The 23,945-nt window shown below is 31.0% G+C and overlaps 5 protein-coding genes and 1 long non-coding RNA gene across 8 annotated transcripts; 2 read left to right on the top strand and 4 right to left on the bottom strand.

Annotated features, from left to right (window-relative positions):
- Positions 1 to 349: 349 nt before the first annotated feature.
- LOC115884682 (zinc finger protein 2-like) lies at positions 350 to 13,769 on the bottom strand. Its single transcript, XM_030903331.1, has 14 exons — positions 13,215 to 13,769; positions 13,005 to 13,156; positions 12,856 to 12,944; positions 12,700 to 12,803; positions 12,532 to 12,647; positions 12,303 to 12,408; positions 12,120 to 12,244; positions 9,373 to 9,592; positions 7,094 to 7,245; positions 6,899 to 7,044; positions 6,600 to 6,722; positions 4,667 to 4,857; positions 1,220 to 1,351; positions 350 to 505 (listed from the first exon to the last, which is right to left on the bottom strand). Exons 1-14 carry the CDS (start codon positions 13,546 to 13,548, stop codon positions 393 to 395), a joined length of 2,103 nt encoding a protein of 700 aa, XP_030759191.1. The 5' UTR covers positions 13,549 to 13,769; the 3' UTR covers positions 350 to 392.
- A 73-nt stretch (positions 13,770 to 13,842) lies between these two features.
- LOC115884693 lies at positions 13,843 to 14,840 on the bottom strand. Of its 2 annotated transcripts, XM_030903343.1 has the most exons (4): positions 14,617 to 14,777; positions 14,546 to 14,560; positions 14,258 to 14,489; positions 13,843 to 14,197 (listed from the first exon to the last, which is right to left on the bottom strand). In XM_030903343.1, the coding sequence occupies exons 3-4, from the start codon at positions 14,480 to 14,482 to the stop codon at positions 13,892 to 13,894; spliced, it is 531 nt and encodes a 176-aa protein (XP_030759203.1). In that variant the 5' UTR covers positions 14,483 to 14,489; positions 14,546 to 14,560; positions 14,617 to 14,777; the 3' UTR covers positions 13,843 to 13,891. The 2 variants fall into 2 exon arrangements, with proteins under 2 accessions (XP_030759203.1, XP_030759202.1); XM_030903342.1 differs by having other exon boundaries at positions 14,258 to 14,560; positions 14,617 to 14,840.
- A 1,572-nt stretch (positions 14,841 to 16,412) lies between these two features.
- LOC115884691 lies at positions 16,413 to 17,604 on the top strand. The gene is made up of 2 exons (XR_004050600.1): positions 16,413 to 16,776; positions 16,861 to 17,604. It is a non-coding gene; the product is annotated as an uncharacterized LOC115884691 (long non-coding RNA).
- Positions 17,519 to 20,304, bottom strand: LOC115884687 (N-sulphoglucosamine sulphohydrolase). Its single transcript, XM_030903337.1, has 10 exons — positions 20,162 to 20,304; positions 19,729 to 19,858; positions 19,536 to 19,672; positions 19,332 to 19,482; positions 19,164 to 19,264; positions 18,702 to 18,839; positions 18,346 to 18,549; positions 18,190 to 18,291; positions 17,965 to 18,137; positions 17,519 to 17,913 (listed from the first exon to the last, which is right to left on the bottom strand). The coding sequence occupies exons 1-10, from the start codon at positions 20,268 to 20,270 to the stop codon at positions 17,620 to 17,622; spliced, it is 1,539 nt and encodes a 512-aa protein (XP_030759197.1). The 5' UTR covers positions 20,271 to 20,304; the 3' UTR covers positions 17,519 to 17,619.
- Positions 20,064 to 21,350, top strand: LOC115884690 (phosphomannomutase). 2 transcript variants are annotated; one of them, XM_030903340.1, is made up of 5 exons: positions 20,068 to 20,406; positions 20,480 to 20,605; positions 20,666 to 20,815; positions 20,868 to 21,068; positions 21,129 to 21,350. In XM_030903340.1, the coding sequence occupies exons 1-5, from the start codon at positions 20,286 to 20,288 to the stop codon at positions 21,272 to 21,274; spliced, it is 744 nt and encodes a 247-aa protein (XP_030759200.1). In that variant the 5' UTR covers positions 20,068 to 20,285; the 3' UTR covers positions 21,275 to 21,350. The 2 variants fall into 2 exon arrangements, with proteins under 2 accessions (XP_030759199.1, XP_030759200.1); XM_030903339.1 differs by having other exon boundaries at positions 20,064 to 20,406; positions 20,480 to 20,815.
- Positions 21,155 to 22,676, bottom strand: LOC115884689 (methylglutaconyl-CoA hydratase, mitochondrial). Its single transcript, XM_030903338.1, has 6 exons — positions 22,382 to 22,676; positions 22,188 to 22,328; positions 21,995 to 22,129; positions 21,736 to 21,936; positions 21,502 to 21,657; positions 21,155 to 21,445 (listed from the first exon to the last, which is right to left on the bottom strand). Exons 1-6 carry the CDS (start codon positions 22,509 to 22,511, stop codon positions 21,336 to 21,338), a joined length of 873 nt encoding a protein of 290 aa, XP_030759198.1. The 5' UTR covers positions 22,512 to 22,676; the 3' UTR covers positions 21,155 to 21,335.
- Positions 22,677 to 23,945: the final 1,269 nt, after the last annotated feature.

Here is a 23,945-nt window from a genome sequence, read left to right as displayed (position 1 = left end):
TAAAGAAATCAAACATAGCAGATCAAATAAAAATGTCTTTATTTACACCTGGTTGAAACTAAGCAAGTCGTTAATCGATTTTGTATGTCACTGAATAAAACACTTACTTATACCTTATAATAAATTACACTAGTTAACATATTAACTATGTACGAAAAAATATTTTTAAATAAAAAAAATATTTTTTTAAATAAAGAAAATATTTTTTTTAAATAAAAAAATTTTTTAAATATTTTTTTTATTTAAAAAAACACTTTTTATTTAAAAAATATTTTTTTAAATAAAAAAGTTTTTTTGTAAATAAAAAGTATTTTTTAAATAAAAAAAGAATTTTTTTAAATAAAAAGTGTTTTTTAAATATTTTTTTTTAAATATTTTTTTTTAAATAAAATTCATTCCGTTGAAACACTGACATCTTGTTGTTGAACTTCGTTGTCCATGTGTAGAACAACGTAATCTTCGCCTTCTGTATTTGACGACACTACTTTACATTGAGCATCGTCTTCTAGCAAAAACAAAATTAAAGTGTTACCAAGCATACATATGAGGCGTCAAGTTGCAAAACCTGTCTTATCCCAAATACGTTGTTTCGAGATAATATGCAAAAACTGTTTTAGCAAATGTTTGAGCGCTACTTTACAAAAAACGTGCCCATTGAGTAGTTATTGTTTTGTATCTCGTTTTTCTAGAAATAAAAATTAATATTTAATTTTTAGAGAGAAAAAACGTAAAAATAATGCGGATAAGGCGGGTTTTGCTACAGCAAGAGATTTGCAATTTAATAATTTGGGAATAAAAATATAACCTGACATCAGAAGAAACTCTTTCTGCACTAGAGTTAATTTGCGAATGAAATGTATTCAAATACCGGATTTCTGGCACTTCACAATTTCAAAATAAATCTCTATCATTTAGAAGTGTAATGGATTCACACGCAATAACTTGAAAAATCGGTCCAACGTTTTAATAGATGAATAGGTATTAGGGATATGTGTTATATGTTATAACATATTTTACAATTATTTTTCGATCTATTACATTCTGTCCTGTCAAAGAATATACGATTTTGCCAAAGGACATCCAAAAAATGACAGAAAAATTATACTTTTGAATTAAAATGAGATTAATGTCATATGTTCCCTGACAAAACAAACTATAGTTATTTTTTAGGTCGCAAAAATCTGTAACACATGGCATTATAAATAAATTGCTAACTTACCCATAACATGCTCTGTTTCTTCTTCATGTTCAATTAATTCAACTTCCTGCTGTTCGACCTCTTGTTCATAGTGCACCGTGTATTCTTCTTGTTGTTCAACCTTCTCCACGATACTATCTCCTTGCTGAACCTCTATAAAAAAAATGTATCCAACAACTTACCAAAAAAACCTTAAAATACACTTTTACAAATGTCAGATTATACTCTGTTTTTTTTTCTCAGGTAAGATTTCGACAGACGATGACAGAAGAAAAGCAGATGACGTCCCATACCAATCTATTTATTTTACCAAAAAAAGTTTCTAATATTTTTTAAGTTAACTATGGATGGTTTTAAATATAAATCCGTCATGCGTCGTCGCTTGTTGTTTTTAACCAGTTTTATTGGTTTATTTCAAAAATGACAGATCATATTTCAGATTTTATTGGTTTGTCGGAACGATTAACGACAAACACCGATTCGTATGAACTTGCCTTTAGCTTTTTGAGGCTTGTCAAAGTCTTGCCAAATTATAGGTTACAATTTTGTGTCAACTTATGTCAAATACCCTGCGTTTTGGGAGATGATGCATTTTGATTCGTGTTATTACGTGTGTTTGGTGTCTTTTGAAGTCAAGTGAAGGAAAAATCGAGGGAAAATTAACTGTAGACCCAGAGCACAGTTTATAGTTAATACTCGCTGCCCAGGAAGAAAGTCTTATACACCAATAAAGTTACCATCAATAAAGTTTGTATACCGTCTCGTCGTAGATAAGTGCATCTCATATATGGTACAAGGCAGGGGGGTGACAGTGAAATAGGAAAATTGAAAAGTCATTAGTGTCATTCCTGTCATCTCCTGACGACAAGTATGGCCGCCTAGACAAGGGCAGCAATGTTTTTGTCCAAATACGTTTAAAATAAAGTATACGGAGGGTACCGCTTAAATTCCTGTCCCGATATTGAAGGATGGCTATAGAACTTCAATGCATTTCCTACATAAGTCTATCCTTGTGTTGTAGGAGGTTTGACTACACAAGGATGAACCTATGTCTTGAAACCATTCGACTCGATTTTCTGTCCTCCTTCAATACTGGGACGTAAATCCTCTCATTGCTCTTATGGGGAGGCCGTCGTATATTTTATTTAAACGTATTTGTTTTCTGTCTAACTTCACAGTTTAGAATTGACAGATTTCAGAGACAACTTCAGATTTGTTCTAGAACAAATTTCGACGCCATTTTAATTCTCTCCGTTTAGTTTTGTTTTGCAAATTCAATTTGATATTTCGGCAGAAATTTATAAATATAAAGGTAATAAAGCATATAAAATATATATCAGATGAAAAATCCTGGAGAAAAAGACGTTTCTGCAGTACTAGGTATGTCCCATGTATATTAAAGATAGGTAGTAAATAAACACTATTTCTGTATTTTTTATATGCAAGAAAATGATCGGCGATTTTTTTGAAAATGGAAACAATTTACAGCAAGGTAAGATCATTTTTAACTATAGCCAACATTAGTTATCTCCAGTATGTGCAATTTATTGTCAATAATGATCTGATTGTTATTCGACTAAAAGTCTCTTTTTGCCTCTTTTTGATTTATAAACCAGGTCTCTTTGGGAATAATGGACGCTTTTTTTTAAACAGTATATTTATATTTTATACCTATTGATATTTTTACATTGTTAATTTTAGTATAAAAAAATTTGTTTTTCTGTTTTCAGGTTTTTGTATAAGGCTCCCGTTTTCATGTTCCTGCCCCCGTTTTCTGTCCCTGATGGCTGTGAATACGTGTATTTATTTACAAATTACTGTAAGTTATGCTTATACCTTACTAATGTACGTTAAAATTGCATATAATTAAGTAATTGCTGTAGAAATCATTCAATTCTTTATTTTTTATATTTATTTAGTCACGTTGTCTCATATTTCAAATAAATATGTTTGAATAAAATTTTGTTTTGTTTTATTTATAAGAAAGAGTACAAAATACATTTAAACTGAAAGAGGACCCGCCATTGAATAACCGGAAACGGAAATAAAAACGAAGTCATCATGTCAACCTGTCAATTGGAAAATTAGTTCTCCAGACGACAACGAAGGCTTTCGGTGGCGTATCGTGTTTCCACGATTTAACACAGAGTTGACACTTCTTTCTAGTTAATTATTTTATGGTACAAGGATCATACTAAACCATAATATACTAAAAACTGGAGTAGCTGTAAAATATCGACATCACACGATAGGTAAATAATGGATTTTAGTACTACAGAAAAATAATGTCAAAAGGTACCGGTTAATTAATCAACCAAGGTATTAAATTTGGTAAGTGTCATTATTAACAAAATAGTTTGTTTTATTTATTCTTGTGGAATATTACAAATTTGTATTTATACATAAGTTGTATTGATAAATATAATAATAAATGCGGGAAGTTTCTTGAAGCTTGAAAGTCAGAACTAGTTCTTTTTTATATTTTTTTGGTGTGTGGTGTTTTGTTCTCGTTTGTTTTGTATTAACACATACCGTTTTTTTAAATAAAATAACTCGATTACATTTTTTCGGTTTTATAAGTTTTTTTTCACATTATTTTGAAGTAATCACTTGTCAGTCGAATTTTAAATATTGTAGCATTAGAAGTTATAAAAAAATGATGGAATGTTTTTTTATAAGAATTTTCTTTTGGAAAAAATATTAAAACAACTAATACTATGCGACGGAGCTGTTCGCCGGTGAGCAATGGGTCGTAAGCTAGTGAAAATTAAATTGTGATACTTACGTCTTTATAATATACTGGGCGCCACTCAGTTTTCCATTTACTTTCGAAAACTTCTAAGTTGAGAACTGAGAAATCAACTCAGAATACAGGTATTACGTACCGGTCTCTTATGTAGAGACAAAACGTGGCCCAAATGTCAGGTACAAAAAAAAATGGCACCAGAAAATGCTACCATAAAACAAAATGCGTACCATAAAATAAAACCCTCTGCTCAGAGGGTTTTCCCAAACAAATTGGCAAAATGCCAACAAACGCCGATAGCTCTATCGGTTTGAGCCTTTACCACCAATATGGCGAGGGAAGGTAGGCACGAAATGTGACATATACACCGTCAGATATAAAGTGACCAACAAACTTCGACCGGACTGAAATATTTCGCCAGAAATAAACTTGAAGAAAAAAATAAAAGATAATAGCAGTACTTAGAATGCCATCTCCGTGCGAGGACTTAAACTTGATTCATTTAAATAAAATAATTCTGTACATTTATATAAATTATGTGTATTTTAAATAAAATGCTACAATATATTAATTTCCTACTATGCGTTCCAATTGTACCAACTTATTTCTTTGTAAAATAAAATAAACTACTTTGAAATTAAAATGACAGACACATCTATCACTGTCAAGGATCTTGTCGTTAGGCAGACTGTACCTAACCACTTTCGGCTGTTTATTCTTACCTGTTGAATTTTCTCCGTGAGACGAAAGCATGTGATCCCTCAAAGCAAATGATCTTGCATAGCTTGCTCCACAAATGTAACAGTCAAACCTCAGATTGTTGTCCCTTTTGTGGGTCTCCATGTGGGCTCTTACAGCGTACAATGAGGCGAAGGGCCTGTTACATTCCTTGCACAGGAACGGTTTGGTATGGCTAAAATATTACCAAACTCTTGTTGGTGGTATATTTGCACTACTCGAGTTAAGATACAGGATGTCTTTTAAATATTATTAGTATTTTAACTTGTAGTTATAGTGCAACTCCGAAAACACGTCCGTGAGCTATTTTTGATAAAAATTAATGAAAACTTCTCAAAAATTTTCTAGAAATTTTTAAAGAAAATTTTTGTGCGGCCAGATCCTTTCTCCTGAAATTTATTTGGCGGTGTACTTGAGACGTTGCAATGTTGCCACCTTCTATGTTACTCACATTTTGCTTTATGTCAGATTCTCTGTATAAAAGTTTGTTTCTCTGTTTAAAAGTTTTTTTTATAACAATTATTTACTCTATTCATTGTAGATATACTGTACAGCATAAACAGTCGTCATATATTGGTTACTAGCATGTACCCACGACTTCGTTCGCGTCGAATTAATCATTTGAAATGGTGATGATAAACCAAAGCAAGAATTTCCATTAACATACAAACTGGATAAAATTTTCTCACATTTACATATGTCAGCATGAGAAAAAGACAATATGGCGATATTATTATATAACTTGGTAATATTTGAGGGGTAGTTTCATCTCGTTGGAATTTGACTTTCGAAAAATCAGTTTGCTAAAAATCAGCTTTTTACGTCAAGCAGTTTAAGCAGAATCGTGGTTAATCAATTACCCAACTTTTTGGAACACCCTGTATGATTTTTTAAAAAATTTCAAATTATGTAAAAAAACAAAATAAATTATTCGTGTCCAAGCGTTTTCCCGAAAGACTAACCGTTTTTTAAATAATAAATATTGTAATATTTGAAGGCCGTTTTCACCCTCTTGGAATTTGAGATTCTAGAAACCCCTCCTTATCGAACCTCTACATCCTACACCCCACAGTCAATCCGTTTGCCAAAAATCAGCTTTAAACGTCAAGCAGTTTAAGCAGAATCGTGATTACTCAATGGTGATATTTATGAAACACCCTGTATAAATTTTTAGAAAATCTTAAAATATGTAAAACAACAAAATAAAATATACGTGTTTAAGAGTTTTTCCGAAAAACTCACCGGTTTTTAAATGAAAACCATTTTAATATTTGAGGGATAGTTTCACCCCCTTAGAATTCGAGTTTCGAAAAATCCCTTCTTATCGAACCTCTACACCCTAAAGTCAATCCGTTTTCCAAAAATCAGCTTTTTACGTCAAGCGCTTTAAGCAGGATCGTGATTAAACAATGACCAGATTTTTCGAAACACCTTATATACATTTTTAAAAAATCTTAAAATATGTAAAAAAAGAAAATAAAATATACGTGTTTAAGGGTTTTTTCCGGAAACTTGACCGTTTTTTAAATAAAAATTTTTGTAATATTCCACCCCCCTTTTTACCCCCTTAGAGGATGAACCTGTGCAAAATTTCAGATTTCTAGAGTCAAGGGTTTGGTCTAGGCGTTGATGAGTCAGTGATGTATGAATCAGGACTTACAGATTTATATATATGTATATAGATTATATAAGACAAGATTTGTTTTTAAAATAATAAACAGAAATTATGTATCTACTGTTTTAAAATACTTGCCTTGATTTAAAAGAGACCCTGTATAATATATACCCTCGAAAAATACGTTTTAAAATTAGCAAAGGATAAATAAATAAAATGAAAAACAATTTCAAAATCAGGAAAGGCAGACTGTGTTTGGTCAAATAACATTAAAAGTATTTACTTTATAAATTGTTATTTACCTATTTTTATGTCCGGCAAGTTGTACAGCTGTTTTAAATGCTTTAGCACAAAATGGACATTTGTAGTTACGCTCATCCGAATGCGTCAACAAATGATGGTTGTAAACACTATGCGATTTAAACCTAAAATAAAATAATAAAAAAACGTCACGGTAGCCTTTAAAATTAAAATAATTTCAAAGCACACCATGACGCCCTTTTTTTCCTCGATTGTATAGTAAATACAAAACAATAATGAGATCGATACAGAGTAGGTTTTTTTAATTAATCGTAAAAAATAAGATGGCATAAAAATTTACCTTTTACCACAATGTTGACAAGAGTACGGTCTGTTTCCTGAGTGAGTGCGCATGTGCAACGTTAGACAGTAACTAACCCTAAAGGATTTACCGCAAATCTGGCAAACGTGCGGTTTCTCGCCTGTGTGAATTCTTTCGTGTTTCACCTATAAAAATATACAATATTATTTGTATTGTAATAATTTTTAAAGTAACCTTTTCATGAGGTCGTGCAAATCGCCTGCCACAATACTGACATTCGTACTGACGTTTGTGACACTGATTCACCACGTGATACTCTAAAGCGTCGTAATTGGTGAAGGGTTTCTTGCAGTAAGAACAGGCGAATTTTTTTGTTCCTGTGTGTGCTAAAGTTAAAAAAGAAATAAAAAGTAATAAATAAAAAAAATTAATTAAAAAAGTATACAGGGTATGGTCCGAACTATATTAAGTAAAGAAGTTCGTATAAATGTACGTCTTAAAATGCTTAGTTTCGGAGATACAGGGTGACAAAGTTTCATTTTTTTTTTTCGATTTCTTCGAAATAATTTTTGAAGTAACGTCAATATTTGGATGAAAATTGGTGCCTGGCAGTTTTTTGATATGAGAAATTTTATTTTGATCTCAATTTGACTCGTATTTGTAATGGGCGCCACCCACACAAGCACAGTTAACCTAATAGGACTGCTCATTCAGCCAAAAGTATCAGCCAGGTGCATGCGAAAACTCCTTGCTTTGTGACGTCATTGTAGTTCTTGTCAAGGCTATTAGTCCTTATCCGGCAACCAATAATAAACACACGTGCATTATTGGTTGCTGGATGCAAAACGTTCATTATTTAGTTTATTTATTTAAACACCTTATATGTATGCAGTATAGAAAATTAACTGTATAAATCGTATTAAATACTCGGATAATGCATTTTTAAGAACAGCAGTTCCCAGCATCACCTTTTGTAGGTATTCTTTTTAGAGTACTTCCATATTTTGCTTTAAAATAATTAATAAACAATATCGTAGGCATTTAGTAAGCACTTTGTCACAATCCACAACACAAAATGAACGTATTTTATACACTCTAAAACGGCCTACACACGTAACGATTTATCGTACTGCATGCAGTACGATATCCATCGAAACTGCCTCATTAACGATAAATCGTAGCGTGTATAGGGAAATTGGATTGTTTGCAGTATGCAGTCGTCAAATCGTTTGCAGTACGGAGCTTCCGTAAAATATCGTATCAACGGGTCGTGTCTGGGGTGGGGTTTGAACGCGTGGAGTGTATTCCCTGCCGCAGCGCGCAGTTACGATATAATTTTTATTTATTTTTGGTTTAATCAATATTATGTATTGAAAAAATAAGACGTTCTGGGAAGACTTTATTAATTTATATAGAGAAATAGATGCCTATGGGACGTGAAATCAAAAGATTATGCAAATAAAATGAAAACAAAAATATTTCTCTCCAGCAACCACTTTTACACCATTTCGCTTTTAATTTATTTTGTTCAATATCTTCATCTATCAGCAATACCGCAGCTACAAGCACGGCAGCTTCCTTCTTTGAAATTCTTGACATAACGGTAGCCCTTCTCGACGAAAAGTGAATAATCTGAACTGCGGCAGTACAATGTGTTGCATCGTGTGTACAAAAAATGGCTGTACTGCAAGCCGTACGATTTTCTTTACGATCTGCAGTTCAACGCGCAGTACGATAAATCGTTACGTGTGTAGGCCGTTTAAAGCTCTAAAAACTTTAAAAACACCTTTTTCACATTTAAAATTGACAAAATAATATAACTCAAAATTTCTCAGCTGTTATTTTTATAAGTTTACCATAGGCAACTAATAATACACACTATCATGACAAGGACTACAATGACGTCACAACTATCAGCTGAAGCGCTATTAGTTTACCGTTCTTGCCACCTACATATTTTTTAACTGATTTGAAAAATAATAACTTTTCTTCCGTACCTGTATAAAAGGACTGAGTAAAAGAATAGACATTTACGACGTTTTTTACGTAAAAAAGGTTCTTGGTGAAAATTGGTTCTCGAGATGTTTCTCATCCAAATATTGACGTTACTTCAGAAGTTATTTAGAAAAACTCGAAATAAATATGAAACTTCTCCACCCTGTATCACCGAAACTAAGCAATTTAGAACATACATTCATACGAAGTTTTTTACTTATTTTTATCTGCAGAATATACTGCCGAAGTTTCCGGAATACAATTCGGACCCTGTATACAGGGTGAGAGTTTTAAGGGACGGTAAATCTGAACAAAAAAAACATTTTCCCTAATTAGCATTTATAAAATAAATAGAAATTAAATGATTATAGCAATAAAGAAATTAAATATATATAACAATTTAACTTTGAAAATTTAAAGAGTTAATACTTATACATTTTCAGAATCGCCTATATTATGTCTCTACCTGTATATATTTTTATTTTGAAAAAAGTACATTATAAAGGAAATCTTTTTACCTTTCATATGCATCTCTAAGTTATCCTTGTTTTCGAATCTCCTGTTACAAACGTAACAAATATTTATTTGTTGCACTGCGTGTGATTTTAAATGGACTGTCTCGTATTCTTTATCATATATTTTGTTGCAAACTGGACAATGAAAAACTTCTCTTTCTGCATTTTCCTGATTTTCATTTTTACCCTCGCCCATAATATTGTAAGAAACTGGAGGGTCTACCTATGAAATAATTTGTATACAGGGTCGTTCAAGCTATTCCAGGAGGAGTATTGTAGTCATTGAATAATTTAAAAAAAATATTTGTGACAATCAGTGACGGCTTAACCATGAGGTCAAATGGTCAATGCAATTTATTTTCCTTTAACTAAACGTACCAGTACCTTCTAAGAAACCAAATTTGGTCGCGTCTTCGCGACCAAAAATTCAAAAAAAGATTCAAAAATCGACGTAATATTTTTAGATATTGACCTCCCTACAATAATAACCACGAGCCGCCACTGGTGACAATTATTTTTTTTTATATTAATCCCTCTATAATACCCTTGTATATGAATTTTTAAAGTAGCTCAACCTAAGACGTTTAAGGATGTAAAGCACCAGATGGCGGGACGTATTTCACAGTCTTTTATTTGCTTTTACTACAGAAAAATATTTTTGTTACTCTGAATTACAATAAAAATCGATAATTTTCGGACTGTGCCAATTGGTTACTAATCGACCAGATACTTTTTGTCTATTAGGATATGCTATAAAAGTTAGTAATTATACAATTCGACCATTGTAAATACCCGACAAATTCCGCAAGGCCGACAGGCCGATGCTTTTCACTGATAAGAAAAAAAATGTTTGTTTAGATAATTTTCGAGATATTTTTTCTTTCTGAATGCACAGTTTTGAAGTATTTTATATTCTTTGTCCACTTGATCTATATACTGGTCGCACGTATCGAAGTTCTGTTTCTTCTAGTTTTTAAAAAATGTTCTTATTTCTTTGTAGTGGTTGTAGTGTAAAATTAGATTAATTTTATTAAGTTTAATTATAATGTTTAGTGTAGAATACCAGAAATAGTTTAGTAGTGTTTTATAGTTTATTATTTTGTAGTTAAGTAGTAGGTGAAGGATAATTTGGTTATTTTTTCTTTTGTTTGATTAATTAGTTGTTAATTTTTTAATAAGTTTGATAATTTTTTCAGTGTAGAATACAAGAAGTAGTTGTGTAGTGTTTTTATAAGAGATTATATTAGTTTATTTTGTAGATGAGTAGGGTGAAGGTATTTGGGTATTTTTTCTTTTTGTTTTTCTTCTAATTGTAGTAATTCTATTAAGTATTGTGATAGATACACTATATCTTCCTTCAACTTCGTTGAAAAGTGCGTTATCATATAATTTTGGTTTTCTGATAGTAGAATATACGAAAAAAAAAATCTGATCAAATTTATTTTAAATTAAATTAATCGAGTCTTATTAATCAAATTAATCTAGTCAAACAATAATAATAGTTAGTTTCTAAATACTATACAGGGTGAGTTTCCTACGATGTTCTCTATGGGTATCTCGGAAACTACTGGAGATAGAGTCGGTTAAATGGGGAAAGAATTACAGTTTTGCGGGGTCATAAATATGTGCCTTTCGGGTTTTTCGGAGAAGTTCAAGGCTTACTAGATATTTCGAAAAAAAAAAATTTTGGCTATTTTAAAACTTGTCTCTAATTCCATTATAATCTACCGTATGAAAAAAATTATATGCGAAATATCATCGATCGTCATTTCATAGCCATCGCTGGCGCCGTTTTTATTCGATCATACGGTATTTTAGACAAAAGTTTTCAGATAAAAGTTGTAGATAATCACATACCTAATGAGTTTGTGTTTTCTGTTTTTTTTTTCTAAAACCTGTCATTTTGACATATGACACAAACATTATGTTTTTTTTTGAATGGAAACCATCGTTGGCCATGACTTCATAAAAGCGCCATTTTTAAGCTTTTCAGCGATATAGGTATAATATGTTTTTTTCAGAAAATTACAAGTTATAGCCAATTCCCTTTCTCTCTTGGCTAATTTCCATACCAATAATACCATACCAATTAGTTGGCATCAAAAATGTAAAAAATTTTATGTTTTCAAAAAAAAAATTTCGTAAAATTCGTAAAGCACTCAATTTAGAATAAAATAATCTAAGAATGAAATGATTCTTTTATAAACCTGCATTAAAATCAAATTAAAATCGGTATGTAACTTTTTTTTAATATTAATTAACAGCACTTAGCATTATCATAAATCATAAATAATGTACCAATATATCAAAATAATAATTTCTTTGTTAATACGGTTTAGAATTCTTAAAATAACAGGCAAAAATAATCCACAATTTACAATAAAATAAAAGTTTCGTTAAAATTTATAATCAGCTGATCACTATTAAAGTTCGCAGAAACCCGGGCTATATTATTACATTACTCTGAGGAAAATAACGAAAATAATCGATATTTTTTGACTCCGCCCCGAAAGGTTCACGATTTGTCCTCCAGTTGGCAGCACATTTTGTCTAGTCGGTTGAGCAACTTTAAGAATATATAAACAAGGATAATACCCAAAGAACTTTCATGTCAAGGTAACAATTTGGTCCCTAGTGTTATTGGTCCTCGAATTCTTTAAGTCATTGTGTTTGAGAATGTCAAATGGGACAGCAATCTCAAAATATGCTTTTTCAAAACATAAAAGTGTCACAAAATAAACCTAACAAACCTTTTTAGTTTTCACCGGATCATGCATCCGGCTATGTAGCCTCAGCTGTTTGAACGAAGGAAACTTTGTGTTGCATACCTCGCAGACATGCAGAGACATTGTTATCTTTTTCTTCTGAACCAATCCTAAAAAATCAACCATTCTAACCAACTATATCTAAAGGAATAGTTAAAAAACAGTTACCTGTTTCATCGTGGACTAGATGCGCTTTCATATGATCATTCAGTGCAATCAAACTTGCGTAAATCGCTTGGCAAAATGTACACTGGTAACTGAGTGTCTCTTTAACCTTTAAATTTTAATTTAATACTAATTATAAGATAATATAATAAATAAAAATATGTCGTTGGTACCTTAGGTAATTTTTTATTAGATTTTTAATATGTTTGGCATTATTACATTTGTGTTTTCAAAAGTGGTTCAAATTTGGAAACTGCAATTTACAATTTGAACAGCAGTGTACTTCAATTATAGATGATAAATCTGCTGTTTCGGAAGCTTCTTCTTCTGATATTTTTCTCACATTTCCTGAAAAGGGTTATATGTATAAGAAATATTCTATTTTGATTTATTTATTTACCATTCTCAACAATATATTTAGTTGTAATAGGATTTGAAGTTTCAGGCTCATCTAAATTTGTTGTGCTCTCTTCTGATATGCTTTCATTATTCTGAGATTGAGACCTAAAACAACAAATTTTAGTAAATCATGTATAACAGTCGAAAAAAACATTACGTTTCTAAATCATCTGTATTATCTACTTCCATATTTTCATGTTCACCTTCATAGACTAACACTTGTTCCCCATTTCCCTCATTACCTTCCTACAAAACATACATAATATAATACACATAATACAATTATTATTTGATTATACAACTAACTAATACAACTTCTTCTCCTTCATGGTATAAAGCCAAATGCTCTTTAACTGAATTGAAGCTCATGTTGCACATTTGGCATGTATAGAGCAAGGTAGAAGGATCTTCAGCGTTTTCTTCTTCATTGCCATTCTCAGTAATTTCATTATCAAACTCTAGATTAAATACTCTTGAAAGTAACAAGACACAAACTTAAACTTATACCTATACTACCTGTGTTATAATTTAAATTTTCGGTAGCTTCTTCCCCAGCTTCTCTTTTGATATCCTTTTCTTGAATCAAATTATTATGTGTAGCTTCTTCGCTAGGTTGATCTACATTTTCACCGTACTGCACCAAGGGGTATGGAAATGGTTCTTTTTCTTTTGGCAGGTTTGTGCACTCCCTGCCTAAATGATCTGCTAAATCCATTAAGTCGTCGCATCGTTCGTTACACGACGGGCAAAATAAATTATCTATCATACTTAAAAGGTGATATTTCAATGAGACATGGGAAGGAAAAGTTTCGTTACAGCACAAAGGGCAATTTAGAGCCAAAGGCGCCATTTTTCTGCCACGCTTCACAGAAAAGGCAAGGTGTAAATAATCACAGAACGTAATTACCTTCAATATAGTCCACTATAAATTTATAATAAAGAATTAATATAAAAAAAGTACATAATTCAAAAAACTAAAAAGTTTGGTTACTTATTTGAATTTTTGAATATTAGAACGCAACTTCACTCGATACGAAAACCTGCGAGAAGTTGGATAAAATGGCGTCTAAAGCCATTAATGACATATCGAACAGACAGGGGCGCTGCTATCAATTAGGAAGGCGGGATATTTAAACAAATTAAATAACTTTTAAATATCAAAACATGTATATTTACAAAATATCAATAAATTCCTAATCTTCAGACTCATTTGCATTATCTAATACAGCCAGCTTTGATAAAAGAAGATCCATATCAATTTTTTTTACTACTTTTTTAAAATTATTTGTTTTCTTAGCTTTTAGGACTCTCTTCTTTACCTTCGCCTTATTCGGTTTCTCATGAGAGACGTTGATAAAATTAATACACCTTCTCAATTTTTTGGAGCTCATATATAACTCTTTTTGGGGCTCTTCAAATATTGTTTCCAATGCCTGTGAATTCAACTTTATTCTTTTGTCTAAATAATAATTCTGTACGTCCTTCATTGTACTATTAATCTAAAAATATTATAAGCAATATTTTTTATTCCTACTACCATTAAAAAGAACTTAACTTACACTTAATTTTCTAGGATTTCTTAACACTCGACAATTTTCTATAGTAGGTTCTAATGGTCTTATTCTTTTCCTTAATGATCTTCTGGGGTTCAAATCATTCTGTTTACTTTCATCTTGATGCAATGAATTACTTGTACTACTACTACTAGGTGATAATTCACTGTGATTACGCTTCCTTTCATTTTCTTTGATTTCTAATGTTGATATATCAATGTCGATATCCATTGCCTACCTATTTGTTTTTTTCTTTAATCACAATAGGAAGAAAATAAAGAAAACACTATATACCTAACTTCTATTCAACTGAAAATAAATGTTTGTTCTCATTTCTACCCTAATTCCCAGCACATGTTCCTTACCTTAGATTAACAATTCCTTACCAAAACTCCAAGTCATAAAAAAGTTTGGTAATTATTGGGAAAACTGGAAATCGTCCGATTTTCACCAAAATTGGTATACATACTATTTTGAGGTCGTAGATTACGAATCTGAAGTTTTTTCTTGGCGGTCTCACCGTTTTTCAGAAAAACGGAAAATTATTTCAACATTGAATTTTTCTTAATTTCTTATTTTTAAGGTTTTCTAGCACATATTTCGTTAGGTATTCAATAAACAACGATGCTATTGCTATTTTCTGTTACTTTTTTAACAAATTCTATGCAATAGAGGAAAATTTGCTAAAATAAATTTATAAACAATCTGAAAATGTTGGGTTATGTGTTTCTGACATTTAAAACAACGTTGCCAATGCTAAACCCTCTGGCTAAACCTAAATTTAGGGCGTTTTTCCGCTCATTCTGTGATTACGAAAGGCGGTCGCCAGAAGAACGGCTCCTTTTTTACCAACTATTTTACCAACGAGATCTGACTATTTATAACCACGAACTTGCACGAAAGAGTTTTGTGCATTGGTTACAACTTCCATGCGGAGGGTGTTAATCTTTTGTTGTTATATTATATCAGAAAAAGATTAACCCCCTCCGCAAAGAAGTAAAAACGAATGCAATCAAAACTCTTTCGTGCAACTCCGTGGTTATGAATAGTCTTTATATAACTTCTTTGCGGAGGGGGCTAATCTTTTTTTTATATAATATAACAACAAAAGATTAACACCCTCCGCATGGAAGTTGTAACCAATAATGCAATCAAAACTTTCTTGCAACTTCGTGGTTATAAATATAATATAACAAAAAAAAAAGATTAACCCCCTCCGCATAGAAGTTGAAACCAATGCAATCAAAACTCTCCCGCGTAACTTCGTGGATATGGGTAGGTATATTTAATTATTGTCAATCTCATAATAGGTAATTTATTTAAAATCCCTAATCACCCGAAAAAATTGAAGATATGGCAACGTTGCAAATTTCCAAATTTCTAGATTAGGTTTAGAATATATTTGTCTCTCTCATTACATAGGCACAAAGATAGGAGAGAGAAAGAAGGATATATCAATTGGTGAAATTATTACTTTATAGGGCCCAAATAAAGAAAAATTCAATATTGAAATAATTTTCCGTTTTTTTCTGAAAAACGGTAAGAGACCGCCAAGAAAAGAGACCTCAAAATAGTTTGTATACCAATTTTGGTAAAAATCGGACGATTTCCAGTTTTCCCAATAATTACCAAAAATTTTTTTAAAACACAAAACCAGGTCAAAACTTCAAGCTGGCAAAGAATCTTGTATCAAATCTGGAAGTTCCATATTTATGTAAATACAAGTAACAGGAATTGTTTATTTTGGCCAAAAAAAAATTAAAAAGTCATTCCAGACCGCCAACTTTTTTGTATTTTTTTAAATCGAAAATTAGAATTAGAAAAAAAAATCAAAAATCATAACTACTATTACACCACAGATCAAAAACAAATACCTAAAAATAAAAACTAGTATTGGGTATATTGGGGTATATCGACTTAAGTGTTCTGTGTATCGACTTTACCATGTTTAACCGGTTAACTATTTTTTTTTAAATAAGTAGCTTAAATAGATCAAAACAAAAATATACTCTCATTTTTTTTGTTACAAATTCTGATATGAAGTAAAGATTATAATATTATTTATATTTATTATTTTTAAATAAACGTACACTAGTCAGTCTAGTCAAAGTCTAGTCAGGGGTCTAGTCACCTGCCTTATATCTATGGCCGTTTTTTACTCATCACTAACACTAATAAAATCAGATGATTTGAGGTTAGGTTTATTTGACATAACATAAATATATTTTTTTAAAATGAATTCTTGTTAAATTGCTAATATTTTTAAACATTTATAAGAGTTTTCTAGCGTACCAGTGGAATTTTTCAATTGGTTGGCTATTACGTAAAGTGCAGATGTATAACTATATTACTGTCGACAATGCAAGAAAGTTACTGGAATGTTAGTGTTTCACCGAAGATTTTTCCAACTAAACAATATCCATATACTGTTAGGCCTATTATTTATCGTCGGATTTGTAATTCAGTGCCGATATTTGTATAGAAACCATCAAAGAAATTTAAGGATTGCCGAGTATAAGTCTAGGGTGGGTCTTGGAAATGTTATTAGAAAGATTCATGTCTTGATAAGAAAGTGTCCTTATTTATAATATGTTTTCAATTTATTCTAGATTAATGATCTGTCTACCAACATGAAGAAAATTGAGAAAATAGCCAACCTTACCTCGGCATCTTTGGATAGTTTAGAGCAGAAAGTATCAAAACGAATTGTGCCACATTCTAAAGTAAGTTGACCCTATACTTCTCCAAGACTTACCTTTTTATTAGTAGTTAGCGAGAAGAAAATAATAAGATCTTCAAAGTACTTGTTACTTTTTTTCTTTGTTTAAAGAAAAAATATACTTTTACAGCGAACAGTTAAATTTTGTTGATTTTAAAATTATTCAAAATACCATCTTTGTTTTGTTGTAATTGTATGTTTTTTCTTGAGATGGCCAGTTTATTATTACCATAGTACAACTAATATATTTACACCAAATAATTTCTAACCTAAGTAAAGTTTTGTTATGGAAAATATAATAAAAAACATATATTTTGTTATACCTATTATATTTAGATAGTTAGGGGATCTTAAAAATACTAAAAGAATGTAGTTTCTATAAGCTTAAAAAATATTATAAATGTACCTAGCACAAAAGATATTTTATAGTCAAAATTATACATGTTATTCTAACAAACTAACTTTTACTGTTATACTAATTCCGTTTAAGATTTTTTTTGTTAATCAATTGTTATATTACTAACATTTAACGAAAGTAGAGTTGTTAATATGATTATATATTTTATTTATCGCCTGGTTTGTATACAAGATATGTTTGTGTGACAATAAAATTGTTTATTTTTCTTTCAAATGCTACAGTAGTTTTATTTTACCATAAGTTATCTAAATCCATACACAAGGAATTGTTTTTATAATATCCCTTGTCTTCTAACACAGCATGCGGAGCACAAATCCATGGATCTTCAGTTTTACCCTGCCAATCTATGAGCCTACTTTTTAGCTCTTGAAGAGTATCTTCCATGTTTGGTTTCCCAGCTAAATTTATAACTTCGGATGGATCATGTTTTAAGTCGTACAACTCCCATTCAGGTCGTTCATAGTAGTTTTTTAATGTTTTGAACCATCCTGTTGGTTGGTTGGCCTTTGTTTTATTTAAAATATCCTAAAAGTAAGTAAGATATTTAGTTGGAAGTAACAAAAAAGAATTTTTTACTTGGAAAGTAGGAGACAGATAAAAATCTTGGTCAATTGGGAATGAACTGCCATAATTTATGTTGTGGATTAATTTGTATCTCTGTGTTCGTATCATTCTCATTGGATAATACATGGTTATTTCATGTAAGTTATGACTAGCAAAAACAGCTTCTTTTGATGTATCAGCAGGCTCTAAAAAATATATTTAGTATATTGATTTTAAATTTTTTGAATGAAAATTTACCTTTAACCAGAAGAGGCAAAAGACTTTTACCAGTCAATATTTGTTTTGTGATTATTACTGTCTTATTTATCTCATACCAGTCTAATAAAGTAGGAACTAAATCTAAAACACATCATTGTTTGATTCATATTCTTCAGACAATTAATATAATTCTACCTAGCAAACTTGAAAGCGAATTTGTAACTTGGTTTCGCCTTTTTTTATGTAGCGGTGAAAAAATAAACATAGGTTCCGCAATTCCTGAATCGTAAAGGTTTGTTCTTCCATTAGGAAAAGGTATTCCATTATCAGAACTGTATATAATCAACGTATCGTTTAAATGTCCCGCATTTTCTAGCTCTTTTAGAACAAGGCCGACACCTACAAGAAAAAAAAAACTAAGGGTAAAGTAGAGATGGGCTAAAAAATAAATATCGATATGGAAATTTGAGAACGTTGACATTATGGATATGTGGGATCTGGAGGTTTTTCTGTAGCCGTAGAAATCAGTGGTGTACTGAACTATTACCCACCTTGATCTAACCTGGAAATGGTTGTATACTGAGCTGAAATATCTCTCCTTGCTGCTTCAGTGTTTGGAACGTAATAGGGTACTTGAACTTCATCCCACTGATAATCTATGGGTTGCCAATCCTGTATCACACCCATTCCTATAGGAGATTAGTAAATAATTATGAAATACAACTAATAATACATGGAATCCTAATGCTTTTGTCTTCTCTTTTCTCATAAAATAATATCATATATAAACAATATGTAATAATTTATCAAGAATACAAAAAGGGCATTCCATAATACCATTTTTTAATAATACAAGGATAATACTGTCTCATTCAGAGATATAGATGTGATTATTATTATTACTCAACGTATTATTGGTGGCATAACCAATATTCAGTAGCGAGCAGTTGTTGTTATTATTTAAAAATATATATTAAAAAATCTTATATTTCAAGCAATAAGTGATTTTTTACCTTCTTCGCCGTTTCCAAATTTCTCGCAGAACTGTCCATATTCTGGATTGGTATGGCCACAGCGATGTGGGTCATGGAAAGCTACATACAAAAAGAAGGGCCTAAAAACATTTTTTTAAAACAAAAGTTTTTATCTAGAATGAAATCTAAATTTATGAAAAATTATACTTATCCAGTGTAGAATTGAGAAATTCGCGTGTTAGAAGTTTTATGTGAGTGATATTCCTACCAACTTGTAAAATAGAATTATTTTCTTCAGTCTGGGCGTAGTCAAAAGGATATGCCTCTGCTGGACCGACATGTTTCTTACCAATAATACCTAAATTTTGTCATATAATTGATATTTAATTTTTTACTAATCCAAAAATATACCTGTACGTATGTTATTTTTCTTCAAAATCTTTGGAAGACTCTCTACATTATTAAAAGAATCAAAATGATTAACACCTTGATGAAGACCGTACATTCCATTTTGATGCGATGGTGTTCCAGTTAAAATAGCAGATCGACTAAAAATTAATTAATTTATTTTTCTTAAGTAATCCAAGACCTTATTTTTACTTACCTAGGGGAACAACTGCTTACAGATGTAAACGCTTTGTTGAAAATCAAACTGTTCTTTGCCAAATCGTCTAAGTTTGGGGTTTGACATATCTTATTACGATATGCTCCTATTTCAAACCCTCCATCATCGGCTAAACAAAACAATAAAACCCTACTTAACACGGTATAGTACGCCTATGTGATTTGTCTTTGTATGGAGGCATAAGAAAATATCGATATTTTAAAACATCGATAATCAGACCCAGCTCTAACTTTCCTCCGATAATTTGAATCATAGATATAGGGGTGGATAAATGTCTTTATTCATCTATGGCTAATTGTTAATTTCAGCATAACCTCATTTTGGATTTTGTTTTTGGTTTTTGTTGATTTAAGAAATGAAAAACAGAAACTGTTTACGTGTCCAAAGCCAACTGATAAGAATGAATACTTACCGACAATTAACAGTGCATTTCGCTTTGTCTTAAATTCAGTTTTAACATCTTTTACAACGTATGTAAAAATTAAAAACCAGCATAACCAGTGACTTGCGAGCTTCCACATCGTGAACTGAAAAAAATGCCGAAAAAAATTATTTGTCTCTTCGACGTTGATGGTACTCTTACTAAGCCAAGAAACGATATTGACCCCAGGTTTGAACTATTTTTGCAGCAGAAACTCAAACCATTATGTGCAATTGGTGAGTTCAAATTTAATCTTTGTACTTCAAACTTATTTTTTTTTTATTTTGAAATGAATATTTTCTAATATAGGTCTAGTAGGCGGGTCAGATTTCAAAAAAATTGCTGAACAAATGTGCGGTGAAGATGTTATTGAGCGATACCAGTATATTTTCTCAGAAAATGGTCTAGTCTATCATAAAAATGGAAAAGAAGAAAGTATTAACATGTTTTCCATTCACAATTTGTATATTTTATCTGACATATACTTTATTTTAGGCAGAGAAAATATCCAGAAGCATATAGGAGAGGATAAATTGCAAAAATTTATAAATTTTGTACTTGGATATCTTTCCACTATAGTTCTGCCCGTTAAAAGAGGAACTTTCATTGAATTTCGGACAGGGATGTTGAACATATCTCCTATAGGTATAAAAAATGAAATTTTACAGAGCAAAATTTTATATTTTTACTTCAAAAGGTAGAAATTGTTCTCAGAAAGAAAGAGATGAGTTTGAAATATATGACAAGCAAGAAAAAATTCGAGAAAAGATGATTGAAGCCCTAAAAAAAGAATTTCCTGATATAGGATTCACCTACTCCATTGGTGGACAAATAAGTTTTGATGCTTTTCCTACAGGGTGGGATAAAACATTCTGCTTAAATCATTTGGAACCTGAAGGTATCTTATTTTACATCTTTTTAGAGTAGCCGTATTACTTATTTCATTTTTATTATATAGGTTTTGATGAAATACACTTTTTTGGTGATAAAGTTTATAAAGGAGGAAACGATTATGAGATATTTAATGATTCTCGCACAATCGGACACAAAGTGTTAAATCCCCAAGATACCCAAAGACAATTAGAGGCATTATTTAATTTATAACTTATACAAAGTATTAAAAATATATTTTTAAAATTTTATATCAATAAGTATAAAAAATATATCACAATCCCTTAAATTTTGGTTTCCTTTTTTCTCTAAAGGCACTTAGGGCTTCTATACGATCCTGTGTTGGAATTATTTGAGCATAGCAAGCTTCCTCGATGGCCAGGCCTTAAAATATTTGATTTTATGAATATATTTAAAGAAAAAAGACAAAAAAATGTTACCTGTATTTAAATCTACTTCAATTCCCTTGTTTATAGCTTGTTTAGCAACTTGCACTGCCAAAGGTCCGTTAGGTAGAATTTCCTCAGCTATTTCAAGACATTTTTGGTAAGCTGCATCACCTTTTGGTTCTTGCTCGACAACATAATTTACCAAACCTGAGTTAATAAGTAATTTGTATACAAAAATGGTTGAAAAAATGCTGTTTTATCAGGTTTTTGAATTTCTATATGTACCTATATCATGAGCTCTAATTCCATCTATTACTTTAGCTGTATAGATCAGTTCTTTGGCTATAGAAGGATTGATAATTCTCGGTAATCTTTGGGTACCCCCTGCACCAGGAATTATAGCAAGTTTGGTCTCGACCAGTCCCATTTTGGAATCCGTTGAGGCTACTCTTATATCACAGGCCAAGCATATTTCTAATCCGCCACCTTCAATTATTAAAATACAGTCAAAAAATATCGTATTATTACAAAATTTGATTTTTACCAACTGCAACGCCATCAATAGCAGCTAGAACTGGAACAGGAATGTTCTGTAATTTTGACATAACTCCTCTTAAATTTGTAACAAAACTAGAAACTTCCTTAGGGGTCATCACAGCTCTTTCTTTCAAATCTGCCCCTGATTTGAACATTTATTAATAACAGCATTACTAATACTACTGAGTGTTAAATTTTACCTGCACAAAATACTTTAGGAACCATACTCCTTAGTATAATCACCCTAGCAGTACCATCGTATCTTAATTTATCTATAGTTTTGCTTAAAGAATCAACTAAATTAACACTAAACGCATTTCTTTGTTCTGGCCTATTTAAACCTAAAAAACTAGTTTAAACTACCTACTTGATTTATTTGTAATTATTTATTTACCTAAAATAGCTATTCCTTCATGATTTCCTTCTAAATAATTAAAAAATAGCTCACTATGAGAAGATTTTTGCGAATAAAATCTTGTAAAATTTTTGGTTTTTAGAATCTTCAACAGTGCTTTTTTTAACATTTTTATTAATGGCAAATACTGTATTACCTTTTGAACAATAAAATTAATGTGTTGTTTTTTACATTATTAATGCAAATTAAAGATAAAAATGAGTTAACTTTTTATCCTTGAACCAAAGATTTTTGAACTATTTCAAAATATTCAAAACAAATAAATGCAAACATGTCAAAATTAAACACAAGGATTTTGAAAATATTACAGTTATCGGTAGCTTGTCAGAGCTTCCGTTTAAGTCTAATGCGATAGATGGAGCTGACTGAAAGATAAAGAGGAGGGAAAATTTAAATAGACGCATAATAAAATAATATTTGTTATTTATTATATTAAGTTTTTAGAGCATAATAAGTGCCAATACTGTAACGATAATAAATCTTGCAGGAATGGAAATAATGTCTGCATCGCTGCCGTTGGGCTGTTCATCTTCTGCTACTTCTCTTTCTTCTTCTTCTTTCATCGAGCGTTACAGCATTACATAACTCTCCCTCGCAAGCTGTGCATGAAAAATTGATGATATAACCCTCGTACAGGGCGTTATTATAATCGCAAGCACTGAAAACAGCTCCGTAGAATATGGTTTCTGCTGCATCACAACCTCTGATTGTTACATTTCTGTCAACTAAAACCAACAGTACATTATTACAAAACAGCTAGTAATCTACAGTAATTTAAGACTTCTAAAGACTAAATGTACATTATACAAATACTACAATATAGGAAGAAACACTGATATATCATAGAGTACAGATAATATTTGGTCATGAATGATAGATTCATTAGTGTTTTTCGGTTTTCATTGTACAGACTTAAACAAAGAAATAATTTCACGTTTATTTCCAGAAAAATTATATGAACTTTCAATATATTTAAAACAAATAAAACATACGTGAAACATAATTTAAACATATCAGAAGTAGACAGATGATCTACAATATTTTAGTTATTTGATGGTGCTGACGCAAGGAGGAAAATTTAAAAAAGGCTCATAATAAAGCATTATAATATATTTATTTATTATATTAAGTTCAAAGCATAATAAGTGCTAGTATTGTCTAGTATTGTAACGATGACAAATTTTGCAGAAATGGACATAATGTCCGCACCGCTGCCGCCGGGTTGTTCATCTTCTGCTACTTCTTCTACTTCTTCTTCATCTTCTTCGATCACTTCAGCGGGCGCCACGACAGCATTACACAATGCCCCTTGGCAAGTTGAGCATTCAAAATTCGTGATATAACTCGAATACATCAAGTCATAATAATCGCACGTAGTATAGGAATATCCGTATATTACTGTTTGTAGTACATCGCAGCCTCTGTTCGTTACATTTCTGTCAACTGAAACCAATAACACATTTTATTATAAACTAGCTAGTATTCTACAGTTATTTAATACTTCTAAAAGCTTAATGAACATTCTACAAATAAAATTAAAGAA

This window comes from Sitophilus oryzae, unplaced genomic scaffold (genome assembly GCF_002938485.1).
Source record: "Sitophilus oryzae breed Bouriz unplaced genomic scaffold, Soryzae_2.0 scaffold_312_pilon_pilon, whole genome shotgun sequence".
Taxonomy (NCBI): domain Eukaryota; kingdom Metazoa; phylum Arthropoda; class Insecta; order Coleoptera; family Curculionidae; genus Sitophilus; species Sitophilus oryzae.
The sequence above is the reverse complement of the archived record's forward strand: the minus strand, read 5'-3'. Positions and strand labels throughout refer to the sequence as shown.

Coding starts and splice junctions, on each gene's coding strand:
- LOC115884682 (XM_030903331.1), bottom strand. CDS start 13,548: ATGGCGCCTTTGGCTCTAAATTGCCCTTTGTGCTGTAACGAAACTTTT. Junction 12,945..13,004: donor AAGGAGAAGAAGTTGTATTA/GTTAGTTGTATA, acceptor TATGTTTTGTAG/GAAGGTAATGAGGGAAATGG. Junction 1,352..4,666: donor TCACGGAGAAAATTCAACAG/GTAAGAATAAAC, acceptor TTTTTTTTATAG/AGGTTCAGCAAGGAGATAGT.
- LOC115884693 (XM_030903342.1), bottom strand. CDS start 14,482: ATGGATATCGACATTGATATATCAACATTAGAAATCAAAGAAAATGAA. Junction 14,198..14,257: donor GAAATCCTAGAAAATTAAGT/GTAAGTTAAGTT, acceptor TAATATTTTTAG/ATTAATAGTACAATGAAGGA.
- LOC115884687 (XM_030903337.1), bottom strand. CDS start 20,270: ATGTGGAAGCTCGCAAGTCACTGGTTATGCTGGTTTTTAATTTTTACA. Junction 18,550..18,701: donor CATTTCCAGGTTAGATCAAG/GTGGGTAATAGT, acceptor TTTTTCTTGTAG/GTGTCGGCCTTGTTCTAAAA. Junction 18,292..18,345: donor TTCGCTTTCAAGTTTGCTAG/GTAGAATTATAT, acceptor GATGTGTTTTAG/ATTTAGTTCCTACTTTATTA.
- LOC115884690 (XM_030903339.1), top strand. CDS start 20,286: ATGCCGAAAAAAATTATTTGTCTCTTCGACGTTGATGGTACTCTTACT. Junction 20,407..20,479: donor CAAACCATTATGTGCAATTG/GTGAGTTCAAAT, acceptor TTTCTAATATAG/GTCTAGTAGGCGGGTCAGAT. Junction 20,816..20,867: donor GTTGAACATATCTCCTATAG/GTATAAAAAATG, acceptor TTACTTCAAAAG/GTAGAAATTGTTCTCAGAAA.
- LOC115884689 (XM_030903338.1), bottom strand. CDS start 22,511: ATGTTAAAAAAAGCACTGTTGAAGATTCTAAAAACCAAAAATTTTACA. Junction 22,329..22,381: donor TGAAGGAATAGCTATTTTAG/GTAAATAAATAA, acceptor CTAGTTTTTTAG/GTTTAAATAGGCCAGAACAA. Junction 22,130..22,187: donor TCCTAAAGTATTTTGTGCAG/GTAAAATTTAAC, acceptor TGTTCAAATCAG/GGGCAGATTTGAAAGAAAGA.